At 39.6% G+C, this 18,663-nt stretch overlaps 3 protein-coding genes and 1 long non-coding RNA gene across 9 annotated transcripts in view; 2 read left to right on the forward strand and 2 right to left on the reverse strand.

The window, feature by feature from the left end:
• dagla (diacylglycerol lipase, alpha) overlaps window positions 1-3,931 on the reverse strand; it is a 33,750-nt gene extending 29,819 nt beyond the window's left edge. The window contains exons 1-3 of one of the 5 annotated variants that reach the window (XM_069697614.1): window positions 3,184-3,931; window positions 2,739-2,800; window positions 1,747-1,911 (exon numbers count right to left, since the gene is read on the reverse strand). The gene's annotated coding sequence lies outside the window, so the exon portion shown is untranslated. The remainder of the gene's footprint in view (window positions 1-1,746; window positions 1,912-2,738; window positions 2,801-3,183) is intronic. The other 4 variants (XM_069697616.1, XM_069697613.1, XM_069697617.1 and 1 more) reach the window with 4 other exon arrangements.
• Window positions 3,932-5,424: 1,493 nt separating this feature from the next.
• Window positions 5,425-8,680, forward strand: LOC138620432 (uncharacterized). The gene is made up of 2 exons (XR_011310876.1): window positions 5,425-5,815; window positions 6,545-8,680. It is a non-coding gene; the product is annotated as an uncharacterized lncRNA (long non-coding RNA).
• A 1,482-nt stretch (window positions 8,681-10,162) lies between these two features.
• On the forward strand, window positions 10,163-10,875 carry polr2l (RNA polymerase II, I and III subunit L). The gene is made up of 2 exons (XM_069697621.1): window positions 10,163-10,257; window positions 10,565-10,875. The coding sequence occupies exons 1-2, from the start codon at window positions 10,163-10,165 to the stop codon at window positions 10,671-10,673; spliced, it is 204 nt and encodes a 67-aa protein (XP_069553722.1). The 3' UTR covers window positions 10,674-10,875.
• A 557-nt stretch (window positions 10,876-11,432) lies between these two features.
• On the reverse strand, window positions 11,433-18,656 carry LOC138620429 (cleavage and polyadenylation specificity factor subunit 7-like). 2 transcript variants are annotated; one of them, XM_069697619.1, is made up of 9 exons: window positions 18,033-18,656; window positions 17,228-17,440; window positions 15,567-15,670; window positions 15,260-15,405; window positions 14,815-15,157; window positions 14,453-14,556; window positions 13,356-13,500; window positions 13,025-13,245; window positions 11,433-11,523 (listed from the first exon to the last, which is right to left on the reverse strand). In XM_069697619.1, exons 1-8 carry the CDS (start codon window positions 18,117-18,119, stop codon window positions 13,029-13,031), a joined length of 1,359 nt encoding a protein of 452 aa, XP_069553720.1. In that variant the 5' UTR covers window positions 18,120-18,656; the 3' UTR covers window positions 11,433-11,523; window positions 13,025-13,028. The 2 variants fall into 2 exon arrangements, with proteins under 2 accessions (XP_069553720.1, XP_069553719.1); XM_069697618.1 differs by having other exon boundaries at window positions 13,025-13,248.
• Window positions 18,657-18,663: the final 7 nt, after the last annotated feature.

Genomic DNA, 18,663 nt, shown 5'->3' on the forward strand with positions numbered 1-18,663 from the left:
TCTCCCTCTGCCTCTTTCTCCATCTTTTTCTCCCACTGCCACCCACTCAATCCCTTTCACCTCTTCCCACTCCATTTTCTCTTCTTCCAGTTGATGTGATAGTATGTGCGCTTCAGATTGCATGTATGTGTTCGTGTATACGTGTGTGTGTGTGTGTGTGTGTGTGTGTGTGTGGTGTGTGTGTGGGTGAGGGGAGGAGGGGGAGGGATGATAACATATGTGGTCTGCTAACCTGTCTGTGGCTTCTTGCCACAAAACATGTAGAGATGTGTTTGTCATTGTATCTGGTCAGATCCTGAAAATAACTGCAGCAGTTTTGTCAATGCAACACTCTCCTGCAGCTGTAGGATTTCAGCAGTATGATGAATTTATTATGGACCAATAAATAAGCATTTCCGCACACTTCCATTAAACAGTTGTCTATTACTGGCTGCTGCTTAGAGATTTTGCAATAAATGCAAGTCTGTCTGGAAGAGGACTCACACCTGCCTACAAAACACCTCCCAGATCATCAATACTGTCGCCCTCTTGTTATCAGTGGGTGATGCCATTTTACTTATTTGTATAACCAATGATTCAAATCCCAAATTAGGGTGCATGCTATGTAATCTGTATCTCCACAATACTTTAAAGCAAAATCTTACACATGCACTGAATATATAACAGGGGGTTATTGGGAAGTGCAAATTTGAAAATGTTAATTGCCTCGTTATCACTTATGAATTTGCATTTCCATGTCTGGCAAATGGATGCACAGCGAGGGGTCACTGGAACTCGTTTCCTATTTTTTTCAGTCTGTTGTGAACTTGTGCACATTTTAAGAAAAGAAGCGTAAAATAATTAAAAGAAGCTTTTAATGCTGAAATTTACTCCGCTTACAGATAACAAAATTAACTTCAATTTCAAGAGCAAATGGAAATATACTTTCAAGTAGGGTGTGAGCTGCTCAACTAAAAATTATTTGTTTCCATCATATCATAATGCATTGGTGGTTTATAAAACGTCTACTGTTAAACTCCTGTTATACTCTGTTTCTTACAACACATCAGTACATCATGGGCTCATGATTGTTGTGGTTTCATACACAAAACACGCACAAGATATTGATGTTAAAGCCAAGCTTATAAGAAATGGGAAGCAGTGAATGCAAGGATGGAGATGGAAAACTAATCAAGAAAAACCTCGCAAAATGAACCACGTTTGGACACTAAACACGGAAAAAAAACGGCTTTGGAAATTATTCTATATTTCATCAGTGCTGAGGACTTAAACTGTAGGACTTCTGTTTAGGGAAGTAACTGTCGATTAATAATCATTTCTTAATCTTTGACTATGATAATTTTGTGTTGTATACAGTTTTAGCAGCTGCATTTTACCCTGCTCCTAATTTATGCAGGTAACAAGACTTCACACCCATTTAACACTTCTGTCCAAATTATAGGTCACAGATGTAAGAAATGAGTCATAATGTCTTTGCATTCTTGTAAAAGAAGCACTGAAACAGCACAAGTGACTGAATTTTGTACCAACATCAATGCTGTTGGTTATCTGCAGAACCACAACAACCAAGTACTACAAAATTCTGCACTCTGCTGCTGCTTCATCCCAAAGCAATGTGAGTCATTAACTAGGCCCTCCTAAATCAGCTGACATTAAGAAGTCAATAGTTGAGAAGTGAAGCAAAGAAGAGGTGATGTAGGAACAAGTCTCACACAAACTGACAGTGAAAACAAAGAGACAGCACACCTGTCAGGACTCCGCTGGAGGCACTTGGTTTCCACTGGGATTGAATCCCAGAGGGATGCCAGTGAACCTGCTGTTTACACGGGTGTTGATGCGGCCTTACATGGCTGGGCCCGGCCTCGCCGTCTTCTTTTGCTACACACTTGACCATACTCAATCTCAGGGGAGCTATTTTAAAAAGAAAAAAATATTTCACCACTAAAATATACCCACAAACTAGTTTAGTTGTGTTCTCCACTTTTCTGTGTTAAGCTTTTCCACCCTTCTCATCACAGCAGGGAATGTAGGCCACTAACAATCAGCGATATGGTGTGGCGGGTGAGGGTGGAGAGGTTAAGTATAGCAGTGAAAGGCTGCATTTTAATACCCCTGCTTTAGTTCAAATTTGATTAAATACAGTGTATAGGCTTGTCTATATGGGTGTAAGGTAGATAAGTCCAGTCCCCATCTGTGTGCCTCAAACACGCAATGCCCCCGCTCATTAGGTGCTTCAGTGTAAAACAGAAGTCTACAACAGATCTTGACAACAATATGAGACACTTTTTGACTTAACATTTCCCTCTTTCCGGAACTCATCAATCATTTTGCTCAAATAGTGTGTCACTCTCTAAGATTGAAATATTATATTACTATTATTCAAAACCCTCACATGTGGCCATTCTTCTCCTCACACCTCTGGTCATTTATGTTGCACCATAGCCCGGTGAAGGCATTTACCCATTGAGTGGCATGAAATATTCAGGTAAATGATAAACAGATGTGTCAGTCCCCATAACTGTCACTGTGCCCGGTCCCTTTTTTTGTTCAGGGGAGCATGTCAACTACAGCTGAACAGAAAGGATGAAGTCTGGAGGGTGTGAAGGCTCGGCCTTAAATCTGGTGAGTCAAGCTTCCTTTTAGTAATGAAAGGACCAGGGACTGATCAATTAGTTACTAAATAAGCAAAAACATAAGCCAACACCAATATTGGTAGTGGTGTCTCTTATTTAACTTACTTCAACTGAATACTTCGGGGTGCTGACAGTCGGCTAAGAAGCTGTCCCGTCACTTTGAGTATCTTTAAATTGATAAGAAGATTGACATTTTCCATTATTTTGACATTGCATACTGTTAATTGCCTCTAATGTAGAATAACAAAAACACTCAGTCTATGATTAGCTGCAGCTCCGTGTGTTAAACGTGCAACAGCATCAGAATGCGTGATTCCAACAAGTCGATAAACAGCAGTAGCTCATAATCTCGTGTAATCAGGGCAGCTGCTTAAGGTGGCATCCTGCGGGCCTAGCTAATGGAGATGTGGCCTAAGAATCACGGTATCAATCATGGGTTTTAAAAGCCGGGCTCACGCTGCCTGCGTCTTGGCGGGTTTTCTGCCCTGAGTGTGCACATAGCTAAAAGCAGTTTATGAATCAGTCTCCTCATCCGGCGGCTGCTGCTCACCTGTATTTTGACGATGCCTTGCCGAGACCCACTGCATCGGTTCCGCTCTCTCTCCCATATCCTTCCGCCTCAGCCTCACGCTCCCCGATACCGGGCTCCGGTTTGGGTGGATAAAAGTCTCAAACGTCTCACGGATAGATTTATAATAACCGTGCGGACGTCATTACAGCAGCGGGATGAATGGACCCAGACACGTCAAAGATCCAGAGCCTCCTCGGTTGTGTGCCCGGCTGTCAGGCAGACCTCATGCATACCATCAAAGAGCGTAATCACCGACACGACTGACGGCTCGGTCCTCTGATTCAAGGCAACACGTCGTCGGCTGAAGATGTTCCCAGATTGTGGCTCATTTTCATGCCGTTCCGCCGCAGCACGACATAATCATATGCCTCTCCACAGACGACCACAGTCCCATCGGGTTTCACGAACAAGACGAGCGCCGTGGGTCTCACGTTGTAGTCGGTAGCCCGTGTGTGCAATCAGCCGAACAACTCCCGAGCCCCCGGCACACGGAGGAAGCGTTCCCCGAGAATCTGGCCCATCCCTTAGGATATTTTCCCACCGAAAAATACGTACGAACTTGGCTATTCCCCTTCCGCGTTTGGCTGCGAAAATGCCGTTCGGTTTACGCACACCTGACTCGTTTTGGTAAATGGCAGCCGGCAGACACTTTGGACATCCTGCGGAGGAAGGGCGCCACTGGTGGTTTGTGAATATGAAGGAACCTGCAGCTGGTTCAGAGAGCAGCGTTGTGTGAGAGGTTGCCGCTCCCCCTTCCTGATGTCACCCAGAAAGCCCCAGAGGAGGCCGAACACACGGATTTGGTTTTGTTCAGATGTTCTATAGTTGGAGAAAGCTCTCGGTTCTGAACGCCATTTGTTAAAAATAATAATAATAATAATAATAATAATAATAATAATAATAATTTAAAAAAAAAAACACACAGAATAAGGCTAAAAAGGCAAAAATATTAGCTTATTACACCGAGCGTGGGGTTGCTTGATGCGCACGCGCAGTTTAGTATTTAACCTAAATGGACTTTCGTTACCACTGCGATGAAGGCAAAGCCAGACTTGTGCTGGGGATAAACATGGATTTTAAACAACGTTTTGTTAAACAAACCTTTGCTTAAAACTACCAGGAATGTCACGTGGATCATTTGATTAGATCTGGACTCTATAATATATCCTAGACATTTGCAAATGTTTTTATTATTAGCACAATCGTTCTCGAACGAGTCCTCAAATGTTTTGTTTAGTCCTTGCTGATGTGTAAACTTCATACAGTTTGAATCACAGCATGACACATTTTTGTGTTTTGTGTGTTTCTTTTACGTCAACAAGTACGCATCGGCCCAACGACTTCTTACTTTACCTGTAACTATCTTGACATAGAACCATGTTCTTTGGACCGACGTATAAATGCGTCATAAAATCTACACATGAAAAATCAATAGTGGGCACAGTCACTATCCTCTTTCAAAAATGCCCACAATTGTCGTTGCTATATTATATATATTAAAAAAAAAAAAAAAATCCCCCTTTGCGGGATTAATAAAGTATCTGTTTGTTTGTTGAAAAGAGATTCAATGAATGAGTGAACAGCTCACCAGTAGAGTCTCAGAGACTTCTCACTTTCATTTTGCTGCCAAGACTGCCGACCTCATGGTTTGGGGTTATCTATCTAAAAATAGATTCAAAGCTGCTTGAAACTGTATTGCAACAGGATTCATTTTGATACATAAATGTTAAAAATGTAATGAAGCCCATAGTGTGAGATACAGATATTGCCCTGCATATTTGCCAAATTTCTCAAATTATACATAGATATTTGTATAGACTACAGCATACAGTGGCTATGTAGCTAAAGATACTGCAGGTCAGCCCTATAGATTTCTAAGTAGTCATAATAATTATTGTCTGTACAATGAAGACTGTGTGTACTACATGGTGGAGGAAGTATTCCGATTTTTTTTTACTTGAGTACCAATACAGCAATGTAAAAATACTCAATACTAAAAATCCTAATAGATTTGAGTACTTGTGAGATGATAATATAGTATTCATACACAAATCTGTTTTCAGTTTTTGGACTTTTTCTGTAATCTTTGATTTTTTTGTGAGATGTTGGATCTATTGAAACAAAAGCATGTAAGAAACTTAAAAGGGAAAATGTAATGTGACCCCGACCGCACACTGCTTTTTATCTGAGTACACAATTAAAAACACTGTAAATGATATTTTCCAAACTAGACATGAAAAAAATGACCTAACAAAATGATTTGGGAAACATTGTGTATTATATCTGGCAACAGAAGTGAGAAACTGGCCTTTGTCCTATTGAAATAATGCATACAGCTATAACTCAATTGACAAAGAAAGTTAAAATAATAATAATAAAAAAAAGATTAAAACCAGGATGTAATCAGAAAGTAGACTCCCCCTATTTAGTGCACCAGATGGTACATCCCAGTCTCTCCTCCTCCCTCTTATTCTCCTCCCTCCTGCTTCAGTGTCCTCCATCTCTCCGATTTCTCTCATTTTCTTATGTTAAGGACATTCTCAGATCCAGAGACTGCTGCGCTTTGAACTCCATCTGTTATTCTTGTAATCTCTACAGATCTGTTGGAGAGGTAGGTAACACCCCTTTTTTCTCTAATCACATCACAGAAAGATTTAGTCGGAGGCATTTTTGTAAATATGTGTCCAGCCTACAGTCTGTAACATTTAAGCGGCTATAATGCGTTCATTCAATCTCAGCAGTGTTTTTTTCCTCTTCAGTTTTCCTCATTTGCATTCTCACTGATTTCCTCTATCGCAGTTGCTGTGGTCCTTATTTTTCTCCTCCATCTTGTCCTCCATTTATAGCCCAAATGACTCATGCGGGTTTTACAGTGAGAGAACAGGGTGCAAGACAGGGAAACGGCTTGAATCTGCATATTATTTTATCTGTACTAGGCTCTAGTCAGGGTTAAAGCAATATATATTCAGTTCTTCACTATGAATAGGCTCCTCAGCTGCAGTGACATTCCTTTTACAAAACTAGCAGATTTTCCCGCAGAAAAGCTTAATACAGGAAGCTGCAGTGAAATTATTCCTTCATCTGAAGATTATGTCACAACAGCTGTGACCAAAATAAACAATTTCCTGTCCCCTTGAGCATCGGAGTGCACCAATGTCATATTTTTCCAAGGTCACATTTAAGGCCTCACCGCCACATGACTGCTTTCCGGCTGTACAGTGAATATATTGGGGGCTCTTTCATTCGACATTGTCTCTACACTCAACAGGGCAGATAACTTGATGTCTGATCCTAATTTAGAGGGATAATCTGGCTGTGTCTGTTTGCTGTTTTTCCTCAGTGAAGCAGCACCGAGCTGACCTTATAAAGACTCCTCCTGACCAGACCACACCTCTGTCTCAAGAGTCCATGGAAGCCAAGACCAAGTCGGGGGCTCCAGCGCCCAAGGCAGCATCTAAAGCAGAGAAAAAGGAACCGGCAGCTCCACGCAAGCCTGACCCTGCCCCTGCACCACCTGAGCCCGAGAATCCCCCTCCCTCCCAGGATGGGGCAGCAGAAGCTGAGACGGCAGCGGCAGGTGACGAGGCTCCGGCCTCCGGCACAGACTCTCTGGAGCACCTGAAACCTTTTCTCTTCGGGGGTGCTGTTATTGCTGCAGGAGCCATCTTGCTTGGAGTGTTCCTACTGGCAAGGAGAAATTAAAACCAAATCATTGTCTCAAGTTAGAGTATTTATTGGTTGATGAGTTTAGAGCGTCATTGCTGATTGGTTCACAGACTATCATGGTACAAATGGGGGATGGGGAGCCAGTGTGCATTTTCTTTTTTCCTGGCCTGCTTTCACTTGTAGTAAAACAAACCATTCAACTTTTAAACAAGGCTGTATATGAAGCATAAATATACATAGTATATGCATGAAGTTGCCACAGTACTGCATCAAAAATGTAATAATTTATTTCTTTAAAAAAAATTCACACTGTACTACTGATCTTAAGGGCCTAAACTCCCTGAAGTTTATTCAACTGCTTTATCTTGTTTAATCCAGTTTTTACAAATATTGACATAAGGTTGCAATATTTTTACATTCTTATGTTGGAAAAGAGCTTGGTTCACCTTGATAAAACATCATGAAAAACTGTACTGTATTCATAATGTTGAAACTTAGAGATGTTAATACAGTTCAAGGTTTTATTTTACCTTTAAATAAGACAATTGAGAGAGTCGGCTAAAGACAGCCAGAATGATGCACTGTGATAATTGCACATATTTTGGCATAATAAATGCCTTATTGAAGGGATTTAGTTTCTCTTAGCTGAATCCCTCAATATAAAAAAAAAGCCAAATACAAAATGGCACAGTGCAATTCAGAACAAACTTTTTCAGCAACAGAACATAAGCATGCAGTGGTTGACGAATGGCATGTAAGGAATTGTTGGACATAAAACATGTACACTATGTAACAGAAAATAATAGTAAAGTTATTTATTGCTGTAGAATAAGAAAGAGATTTATTTTACTGTCAAATGATGTCAAATCAATAACCTTTCATGTCTTTCCCAACATCCACAGTCATGCTGGTTCAGTCTGTTTAGATGCTTAGCTGTAGCATGCTGAACAGCCATTAGTGCTCCAGTATCAGGTTTAAAGCCTGCTGCCGAAACATGGGAGTTGTTTCTGTCTTTACCATGCTCCCCTTCTGTTTTCAAAATCTTGTTTTCAAAACTCGATGAATCACTAAATACAACTATAATGCAATGACAGCATACAAGGTGGCTAACACAATGAAAGTGGGGTGTAAATGAAGTACTGTTGCATTGTTTACTCAAAGGGGAACATATGTTAAGCAGTCACAATTCTGTTGCTGCACACACTCATCTGTACAGCTGTACACAATGTTTTCAACTCACATTGTACAACTCATGGGGTTGCATAAGTAGATAGCAGTTCTGACTCACATCATCACTTGTTTCCAGGTCTAACGGTACATAAATTAATACATTTTACACATTACCTGGCCAACAATATTGTATGAGCATTACCACATTCACCATGGGCAACACCCCAAACACATTCAAAACATAGTATATTCCAACACCTAAACAAACTTCACCTTACATTGTACAATACAGTGTACCAAAAAAAAGAAAATTCCTATTTTCATAAGATCAACAGCGTATAAATGCAATAATTCAGATAGGACTCCTCATTTAGCACATGTGATGTAGCAAGTTTAATTACATAAACAATGTAATAATGTATGATGTATAGTGATGGCAATGATGGTGATGTTACAGATGATGATGATGGTAATGATGATGTTTTTCATGGTGACTGTAAGGATGATAATGATGGCTATGATATATTTTTTTATATATTTCTAACATATTTTCCTTATGCACCCTCCCCGCTGCCCCCAAACTTCTAAATGTAAAAAAGACAGAGTTTGAAATCCAACCTGATTAAAGGCAGTGAACCAGTCCGAGTGAGTATTTCTTCAATAACAATTGCACCTTTGCAGACAGAGCTTCAGAATTATTTGGAGGTGAAACTCATTAATTTTCTGTATTCTTGCATTTATGTTGAACGATTTTTGTTTCCATATTTTCAAGACTAAAGATCAAAGCATATAGTCATATTGCCACAGCTGGATCACAAAGAATAATAACCATAATGCTTAAAAGCCAACAATTTTTAGAAATAGGCTTTGCAAGTGAAAATATAAACATAAATGTGTATAAATTACCTTCATATTATATCATATCATATACACTGTCAAATTAGATCTTAAGACTTGAACAAAATCGTTTGGGTATAATTATATTTAATATCTTTGAAAACAGTTGATGGTTCATCTCTCTTGCATCAGCTCTTACTACGTTTTTAACGACTGTTTAACAACCACATTTTAGGATTACTTGATATAAATGTATTTGTGAAAAGAAAAAAAGATGGCTCAATGTGTATTACAATGTAGTTATTTTGACTTTATTATCAATATCTGTATGGTCCATAAAAACATGATCTGTAAGCTTTGAAGGATGTCTTTACTCTGGCTGACTAGACCTCTATTCTATTCTATTCTATTCTATTCTATTCTATTCTATTCATTTTTTGCTCATGCACTGTCTGTACTGTACAGTCCCCTACAGTTCTGGGGTTCACACTGCCAAAAAGTATTGTTTTAGGGCGTCTGCAATTTGCCATGCACAGTTTCAGTGTTGCAGATTGTTTTTGAGAGGTGCTGTGTCAACTCTATGGTCATTTTTATGCCTGTAGTTTTGTGATGTATGATGGAATGTATTACGTGATAATATATGGCTGTAACATTTTATCCACTAGCATTCATATCAACGTGGGTGTATCCAATAAACTGTTCAAGTTTATTATCAATTAACATTTGCGGAAATTGCGCTTTTATTCTGAAGGATTTCGACCGGAAGTGTTGCGGCTGAGGAGAACGAGGGAAACTACACCTGATGTGTCGGAGTTAGTTTCTTTCAGAAGAACAGCGATTTCGTTTTTCGGTAAACTAGATCGGTGACTGTGAGTAAACAAAACGTGACACGTTTACACTTTGTGCTTTGACTGGTAAAAAAAAAAACAAAAAAAACGTACATCATGTCAACTTGTGGCAGCGTGCTACTGGCGGCTAACATTAGCTAACAGCGTACAGTTGAGCTAGTCGCGTGGCTATATGGATTTGCGTTATCTTATTAATTCGACATCTGCCTCTGGGGGAAAAAAAACAACAGTATTTAAGTACAGAAACTACGTAGCCAAGGACATTTTGTGCGTTAATCTTTTCAATTAATTCACGTTAATCCTAAATGTATGTCTGTGAACAGCACTAGCTTCCACTTAAATGATGCTGACCAAATAGTCGTCTTCCATTACACGCACCACTCAGGTATTGAAGTTAACGCAGTGACGTGCTCTCTCTGTCTCCAGGTGTCCCAACAATGATCATCCCGGTACGGTGCTTCACCTGTGGGAAGATAGTGGGGAACAAATGGGAAGCATACCTCGGCCTACTTCAAGCGGAGTACACCGAGGGGTGAGACGGATGACTACTGGTTTCTGTTACTACACTACATCTCAATGGGTTCCTAGCAATGTTACCTGAATTATGAATGAGTCTTAGTCAAAATCAAAACAGTTATAAATGCAGGGGAGCAGATGTACCAAATGAATGTCCTTGAAGCAGTCTGATAGAAGTGCACCACACATCAAAACCCTTTCAGTAGTCACTGTGTATTTCCATTATCGTGATGGAAATGAATAATGTTCATGCAGTTCACTTCTTCATTCAGCAGTCTGTATACCATGAATTAGGACTGACTACTCCCTCTCTCTTTCTCAAGTGATGCACTTGATGCCCTGGGCCTGAAGAGATACTGTTGTCGGAGGATGCTTCTTTCTCACGTGGATCTTATTGAGAAATTGTTGAATTATGCTCCACTGGAGAAATGATACCTGGAGGAACTCTATGGACTTTCTTGGGCCGTGGCTTGGACAGACTTATGTTAATATGTGACAACCAATGTAGACCCCAGTGAGGACTTCAACAACTTTCATTTGTGCACCTATTTGATAATGCATTTTTTTCTAAATAAAACTGTTAATGAGATTGTTACCATAGCTAGTTACCACAGTCTCATTACTGGAACTATAACATGAACATGAGTCCTCACGTTTGTGCTGTGTGAGTGTGTTGTGCATTAAAAGCAAAGCAGCATGTCAAAGATTTCTGTTAGTAATGTTACTGGGAAAACTGGATTAATTTAAAACCGTTTTGCAGGGCATAATGTGCTCTACAAGCATCAGAAATTATTGATTGAGTGATTGATCATTTCTGATGCACTAAGGTGTTTATCTTAACAGCAGATAAAAATACAAACATAAATACTAGATCTTGGGGTTCTGAGTAAGGACTTGTAGTACAACTAAAATGTCTGAAGAAATAAAACACTGGAATTCTATTTTGAGGGAATGTTTTTTAATCTGTAGGCTTAATACAAAAGAAAGTGATGAAAACATTACACTGTTACATAAGTTATTAAGAGGGGTTATTGTTCATGCAAGCATCTGATGGCCCAGCAATAAATCTACAGTTACTTTTTTTTTTGTTTGTTTGTTTTTTAATTAAAACAAGTAAAACTCCAAATATGAACATACGACTGAAAAACCAAAAAAGTACACTTTAGACTTCTGGAGATGTATATCTCCAGTTTCACCTTGGATTCCTCCAGACTTCTATACAACTTGGTGCAAAAACAAAATGTCCTGTTGTCGCTCTGCTTCAAACACGGACTCCACCAGTCTGGGGAGGAACAAAAAAAAACAAACAACAACACTTCAAAACCACACCTAAACAAATCAAGTATGGATTGCATTGAGTGTCTCTGAGAGGATGTGGGTACATTGTCAACAGAACTACTACTACTCTACTTCTGTCCTCCTATTACTTTATGCCAGTTGGTGGTTTATGCATCTACAGCCAAAGGTGTTTCACAGAGCAGGAAGAACCTCAAGTTTTGTAGATGCTCCACCTCAACATGTACTGTCTGTCTTTGAGGTACAGCCATGTTAGGTCTGTTCATGGTAACAAACTGACAAGTAGACTTAGAATATGATGCAGTAAGAGTCTGTGACTTAAAAGTTTCTAACATGGTAAGATCCATGAACTCCAAATAACTAAACTTCACTTCCTTAACTGTCATCTGTCAAAAAGGTTTTGGGGGAATTGAAGCAGCAGCCTGCAGTTCTCTTAACATTTTAACCAATACAGCTTCAAAACAATAAACTGCATACTTCACTTCTGAGTCATATGATTTAATATATTCTATGCTGACGAAATTGTATTTTATTCATTCACTGCAATTATTGATTACCATTATTTTAGCCAAACCCCTTTTTCATTTAGTAGTGATTGCAGGAGTGATGATAAACTGACAGCATCGAAAAAATACTCAGGAAAGAGCTCTTAAAAAGTCTTAAATTATAAATTAAAGAGCTAAAACTCATCAAATGGGATGAGACTTTCAGGGTTCCTGCAGCGCACTGGAAGCAGGTCTGTACAAGTTTAGTATTCACTCACAAGCTATCATGAGTCAGTCAGTCAGTCTGTCAGTCAGTCAGTCCTGGGATCTGCTCTGATGAACAGTAGTTTTGATTTGAGAACATATGGAATATATTGAGGCAGCTTTATTAGGAGACGTAAACGTGAGGGTTTTCTGACGTAAAACAATGGGACTGCTTTTACACTGAAGGCCAGATACAAAATCTGTTGCTCAACTATAAATACTATATTCTATGGTAATTACTCTGTTTACCAGGTTTACTAATCAACCAAGCTAAAGTATGTTGTACGAGAGACATGAACAAACGCCATATGTCGGATGTTGTCGTATAAAACTCCCTTTACATTTAGGAATTTTTGTGCAAGGTCTTTTGTTGTGGTCTTTCTGGACTACAGACACAAACACACAATACGAGACGATTTAATTAGAAACCCACCAACTGAAAACAGATCTTTTCCACGGCAGACATTTTGACCTGTTATTCCAGCGAGCCAGCAATCACAATACCTGGACTCTCTCATTATTAATGTGAATGAATATATCTGTGATTTCCTGCTGCAATCACAATACCTGGACTCTCTCATTATTAATGTGAATGAATATATCTGTGATTTCCTGCTGTCACAAGTCAAATTGTTGGCTGTGAAAAGAGTCTATAAAACACAAAATGTTGAAACATGAAAAAAAAAAAAAAGTGTCCAGTATAAGTAAAGTAAGTTGATAAATTAGTGATAAGCTTACCAAGTTAGCGGTATCGGTCTCTGTGATCTCTGTATCTGTCCCGTTCCCGTGAGCGCTCCTTGTCCCTCTCTCCACTCCAGGAACGCTCTCGGTGTCTTCGAGACATTCCCGCGCTTTCCCAGCCAGAAGAATCCTCTCTGTCACGTTGTCTTTCGCGATGTCGGTCTCTGTCTCGACCCCTGTCCCGGTCTCTTTCTTTGTCCCTAGAACGACTGCTACTCCTGCTAAGAAATATGGATTATGTGATGAACACTGATAAGAAAGATAATGCTAGTTCCATCCTCAGTTCCTTTATGACAACAACAGAGTCCTGATGCAAAATTATACAAACCTGGAACCATAGTTGCCCTGGATGGAGACCAGAGTGTCTTTAAGTGAGGTGACCAGGGCTTGGCAGCGTTCATCTCCGAACACTCTGGACTGCTTAATGACGGCAATGGCAGTTAACAGTGTTTCCATGGCTACCCTCATGTCTCCTGCATTAGTAATCAAGGAGATTAGATATTAGAGACAGTTTCTTTGAAGTAGTTAAGCACTTCAAAGCTCCAAAGGTTTGGTTTTAGAAAAATATTTAACCCCCTAAATACAGAAAAGTTACAACATAACAGTCAAAACTCAATCTCATCAGTTGGTTATGATTCACATGATTCTGTGAAGGTTACAACAACGCTGCACAGTTTATAAGAGAGATTTTGTGTTCTGAGCTCTTTTAACTGGTTTAAAGTAGACAGGATTCAGTGGGGAAAAGGCAATGTCATGGATTTCAGTACACCCATAAGGCTACTTTCAATCAAATCTGATCCAACTACAATAGGAAATTCCTGGTCATTATTTTATAAGTGCTGAATTCCAAATATTTATTGAGACTGCTTCTTATTTAGTCATAAATATTTCATAAATCCATCATCAATTCCTGCTTTATCCTGAACAAGGTCATGGGACGGCTGGGGCCTATTCCACCTGAGGTGGGTTTCACCCTAGACACAGGTTGCCAGTCCATCACAGGGAAATACAGAAAGACAGACAACCATTCTCACTCAAATTCACACCTAAATCCAATTGAGAAACCCCAATAAACCTGACATGCATGTCTTTGGACTGTGTGAGGGGGCTGGAGCACCTGGAGAAAACCCACAATGGCACAGGGAGAACATACAAACTCCACAAAGAAAAGCTCAGGGTCAAACACAGAACCTTCATAGTGTGAGGCAACAGTGCTTATCGCTGCACCACAAATGTTTTATGTTGCAGAGAAATACTTCAGGATTACAACCAACTTTGCAGAGGTAAGGTTTGGAACAGCTTTAGATTTCAATTTTTTTTCCATCTGTCAGTCAGTCTTAGGTTGGGACCAGTCCATTCTCCACATGACTTATCAAATTCTGAGTTCTGTCTTGCACTTGACAGAATCTGATGAGCTTTACTTACCAGCTGTTGCTCCAGACACAGCCTTGGTGATGGCACTGCTGGCAATCGCTCTATTTCTGTTCATTAGCTCCTCAAAGTCCCCGTCTGTAGTTTGAGGAGTGTGTCTGAAAAAAATAGACATAGTCATACCATCATAGTCATAGTGAGAGATGGAATTACTTCAATGACATCAGAAGTTATTACTAAAAATAAACTCTTGCCATAATATACTTTTTTCAAAATTACCATGTCAGTCATAATCTTAATTTGTTTATTATCTTCAGTATGTTTCATGTGGTTGTTTTCTGCATATTTTATTATACATTTTATCTCATGTTTGAGGTTCTCAGTAGCTATAAAAATAAAAAGGTGTGTGTTCTCACTTTTGTTGGCTGTAAGCTTTGCTGCTGTGGCCGTCTTGCACCGGTGGGAAGAAAGCCGGATTTATATGCAGACTGGGAGATGGTTGGCTCGACACGTGGACGGGATGAGAAGGGAACATGTGGGGCTGCATGAGCGGAGCCATTGGTGGTGTCATATATGGGAACGGCGGAGGCGCCTGGCCAAGAAAAGGGCTGGGTAATGAAGGAAACCTGTTTGCAAGTGGATGCGATGGAAACAGTGGCGGTATGGGGGGAGGGCTGGGCTCCTGTGATAATAATGAGGGAATCTTATCTGAAGATTCAGACTCCTTGGAATCTTTGGAATTAACACGCAGTGGTATACCTGTAGAGAACACATTGTTTTTCTGAAAGTTGACAGACATACTGACATTTTTCAATACAATGTGACATCAGTAGTGTTTTCTTAAGCTTGTGGTGCTCTTACGTTTATTTGCTGTGTCCTCAAACACAGTGAGGTTCTGGCGAGTGGCAAAGCGACAGTCTAGCCTTTCCCCATGGAGTTCACACAGGGGGATTTTTTCCAACAATATTTTGAGGGACCCTTCTGAGGTTACCACCACTTCTGCGTAGCTGTATCAGAGTAGAGGCAACAATACATGTATGACAACCTGCATCAGGTCAAAGAAATCCAAATCTATCAAAATCAAAAGACAAGCTTCCATTCTTACAATAAACAAATGATGTATTTTTTCAGGAATTATTTATATTCTATCAACACAGCAAACACTCACCCTCTTGACTGGCCGTTAACTCTGTTCTCGGCAAATTTGATCTCTGCGATGTCCTTCACACCCAACTTTTGAGCCATGCATGTCAGGTCCTTGTCAGATGTCCACTGCAAGTATGAGAAGGTTTTGAAAGAGGGAATGATAGAATCACAGAAGGGTTGAGGGTAACTCATGATCTTTATGAATAATAACACTGTTGTAGAAACACAAACAGAGCTGATAAACTTGTGTGTCACGGGGTCAAATCTTTTGGTTTATGAGGAGAAACTGCTGAGGATATATTTTAAACATCCAATCTTTAAATACTCACTGTCATTAAAAACATTGAACCTTTGATTACCTGTATTTTAACAAGAGACTAAATGTCAGTTTGTGACCTGGCGTATGAAACAGGTTCTATTAAAGAGTAGGCTGTATTGATAAATGGGTTGTAGGAGTCACTCATCTATACTGCTGATCAACCACTGCCTTGATTGGTTAGTTTGTTATTTAGTTGTGATGTTACTTCAAATTTGAACTAATGTGTGAGACACCACCAAAGTCAGACAATAACAAAAACTAACCAATCGATGCAGCAGTAGAAATCCTGTGTTGTGTGATAAAAAAAAAAAAAGACTCCTTCCGTCAAAGGTTACTTTGAAGAGCGGATATAATGGATGCATATGACAGATTCAGTTCCCCCTCAGAAAGGTAAAGTGTTGAAAACATTCTAGACATAGTGTATACCTGAACAGATATTGATTTTTTTTGTTTTTGTTTTTGGCGGGCCTTTGTTTAGGTGGCTAAAATAGATTATCTTGCAGTAGTAGAAACATAACTTCACTTTCCTGCCGGTACAGTTGCAGGCTTCTCCAAACTGGGGACGTGCCAATCCCTAACTACTGACAATGGATAAGTACCTCATGCAACCTCACTTCAAACGATCCGAACTATCTCTTTAATTCAAATTCTAAAGGACATTGTTTATTATGTAACAAGGGGCCTCATTCAAAAAGCAGGTATATCAAGATATGTGGCTCACTCAGCACAGGGTCCTGGAAGAGCTTGAATGCTATTTTACATTACTACCATTTTTAAGGCAAATTAAAGGGCCTTCTGCCAGTAAAATAATCCACCGGAGATCTGGAGAGCATGTTTTGCCATTCCAAAAATTTGCGTTACACACTTCTCCAAAATTTATAGTTTTGGCCTGATGACGAGCCAGTTTGGCATCAAACACTGAACATACATTTTAAAGAAAGTATCTAACAGAGCTGCAAATTCTTGGGAAGAAAACAGTTACAGTTTTTGGACTCGGGGGAGATAGTTTTGTACACTTGTCATTGCCTTGACAGCAACATTTTATAATGACAGGCCGAACATTTTCTCAGTTGAGGAGATGCAACAACACCTCATAGTGTAGATGTAACTGAAGCCTGTTCACTCTCTTAGCTTCAAGAGAGAAGATGGACTGTAAAACCCACAAACTCATAATCTAACTTATAAGATATCTGAGTCCATTTATTTTTCAAATTGTTAAATTGTCTTGTGACAGAACAAAAATTAATGGATTTTGTTTTTTATGTTCTGCACGTCAAGGTGGATAAATCCAAATAAAACAAAAAAAATAGCATTGGGCATTATAAAATAAAACAACATTAATATGGAGAGAGGATGTTACTCACCCAGGGGAAATTTCCAACATATAAAGACAGTCTCCTCATTGAGTTTCCTTCTTTTGGGGTTTTCACTTCTGTTGATTTAGCCTCTTCTTCAGCTGGTAACTTCTTCACGGGGGCCACAGCAGCAGCAGCAGCAGCGATGTTCTTGTCTTGATTAACAGAACCAGTGAGAACCGCATCAAAAAGTTCATTTGCTTCAGCAATTCTGTCCAAATCCTGTGCGGGAAAGAGAATAATGACAAATGAATTACAAATAATTTGAATTAAGACAAATTTGCCATCCTGTAAACTAGCGCTACGACAAGTAGTGAATCAATGAGTTGATTGTCAGAAAATAAATTGCCAACATGTCTTTATGATTGATTCATAATATTTTTTTTTTATGAAGAAAATGCAATCACTCTTTAAAATTTTACTGTCATGTATTTTATTGTGCAGACTTGTTTCAGACCTTCAGTCCAATGAGTTAAGTCTGGTGTGTAGTAAATATGGATGAGGATTCACAGTATTTGGTCTCTGTTGTTTATTTTACTTCCCATGAATGAAAGATACACTGAATTCAACGGGATGTCAGTGTTCTCTCTCTAAAAAAAATAAAAAATAAATAAATACATCTTTATGCGTTATCGAAATCTCCCCATCTGCCGCTGACTGGCCGTGGGCGAACTCGATCAAAGCAAATACGAGATGTTCAACTTCCAATTTGAAAACTTGAAACTAAAACTCTTCAAGCTGGTATCAAACGAAAACGTGCAGTCGAACTCCACCGAAGCGACGAAGTGATGACAAGCGCTGCTCTCAGACTCACCTCATCGTTTTGATTGAGGTCACTGTACATATCGAGGAGATCCTCCGCAGAGCTGCTCGGTCCGGCTGCAGGTCCTGCAGAAGCCATTCTGTGGGCCTCAGGTGATCAATGGCTGGCACCGCAGCTCGCTTTTGTCACTGTGGTCTGAACATGCACACTTTGCAAATTATCCCCGCATGCCGATGACAGGTGCACTGGCGGTATTTAATATTTTGGGTTTTGGTAACGCCGTGTTTTTGTTAGCAAACGTTCCGCGCGAGTTCGCAGGAACCGATAATGAAGCTCGGACAAAATAGAGCGAACCAAGAATACGACAAGCGGACATAAGTTAAGAGTTTTGTTTTAATTAACAGCTAGAAAAACATACACTGTGTTTTAAGTGTAAATGCACACACAGCTCGTTTCGGACTACTGCCTGTTCGCTCTTTGATCAGCTAATGCTAATATTGCTAAGCTGTTAGTACGTGAACATTCAAGTGCGTCAGGGATATTTAACCGGTTGAGAACAACGATTGACCGTTGGTTCCCATGGTCAAGCCCCCTTTTAGTTCCGATGTAAAGGGAATGTGTTACACATTGCTTATACGGGGCAACAAAAATACAATAATTAAATAATAACACTTAATTATAC

Source organism: Brachyistius frenatus, unplaced genomic scaffold, assembly GCF_029030835.1.
Source record: "Brachyistius frenatus isolate BFR_SWC_R1_liver_20210118 unplaced genomic scaffold, ASM2903083v1 Contig_24, whole genome shotgun sequence".
Classification (NCBI taxonomy): Eukaryota; Metazoa; Chordata; class Actinopteri; family Embiotocidae; genus Brachyistius; species Brachyistius frenatus.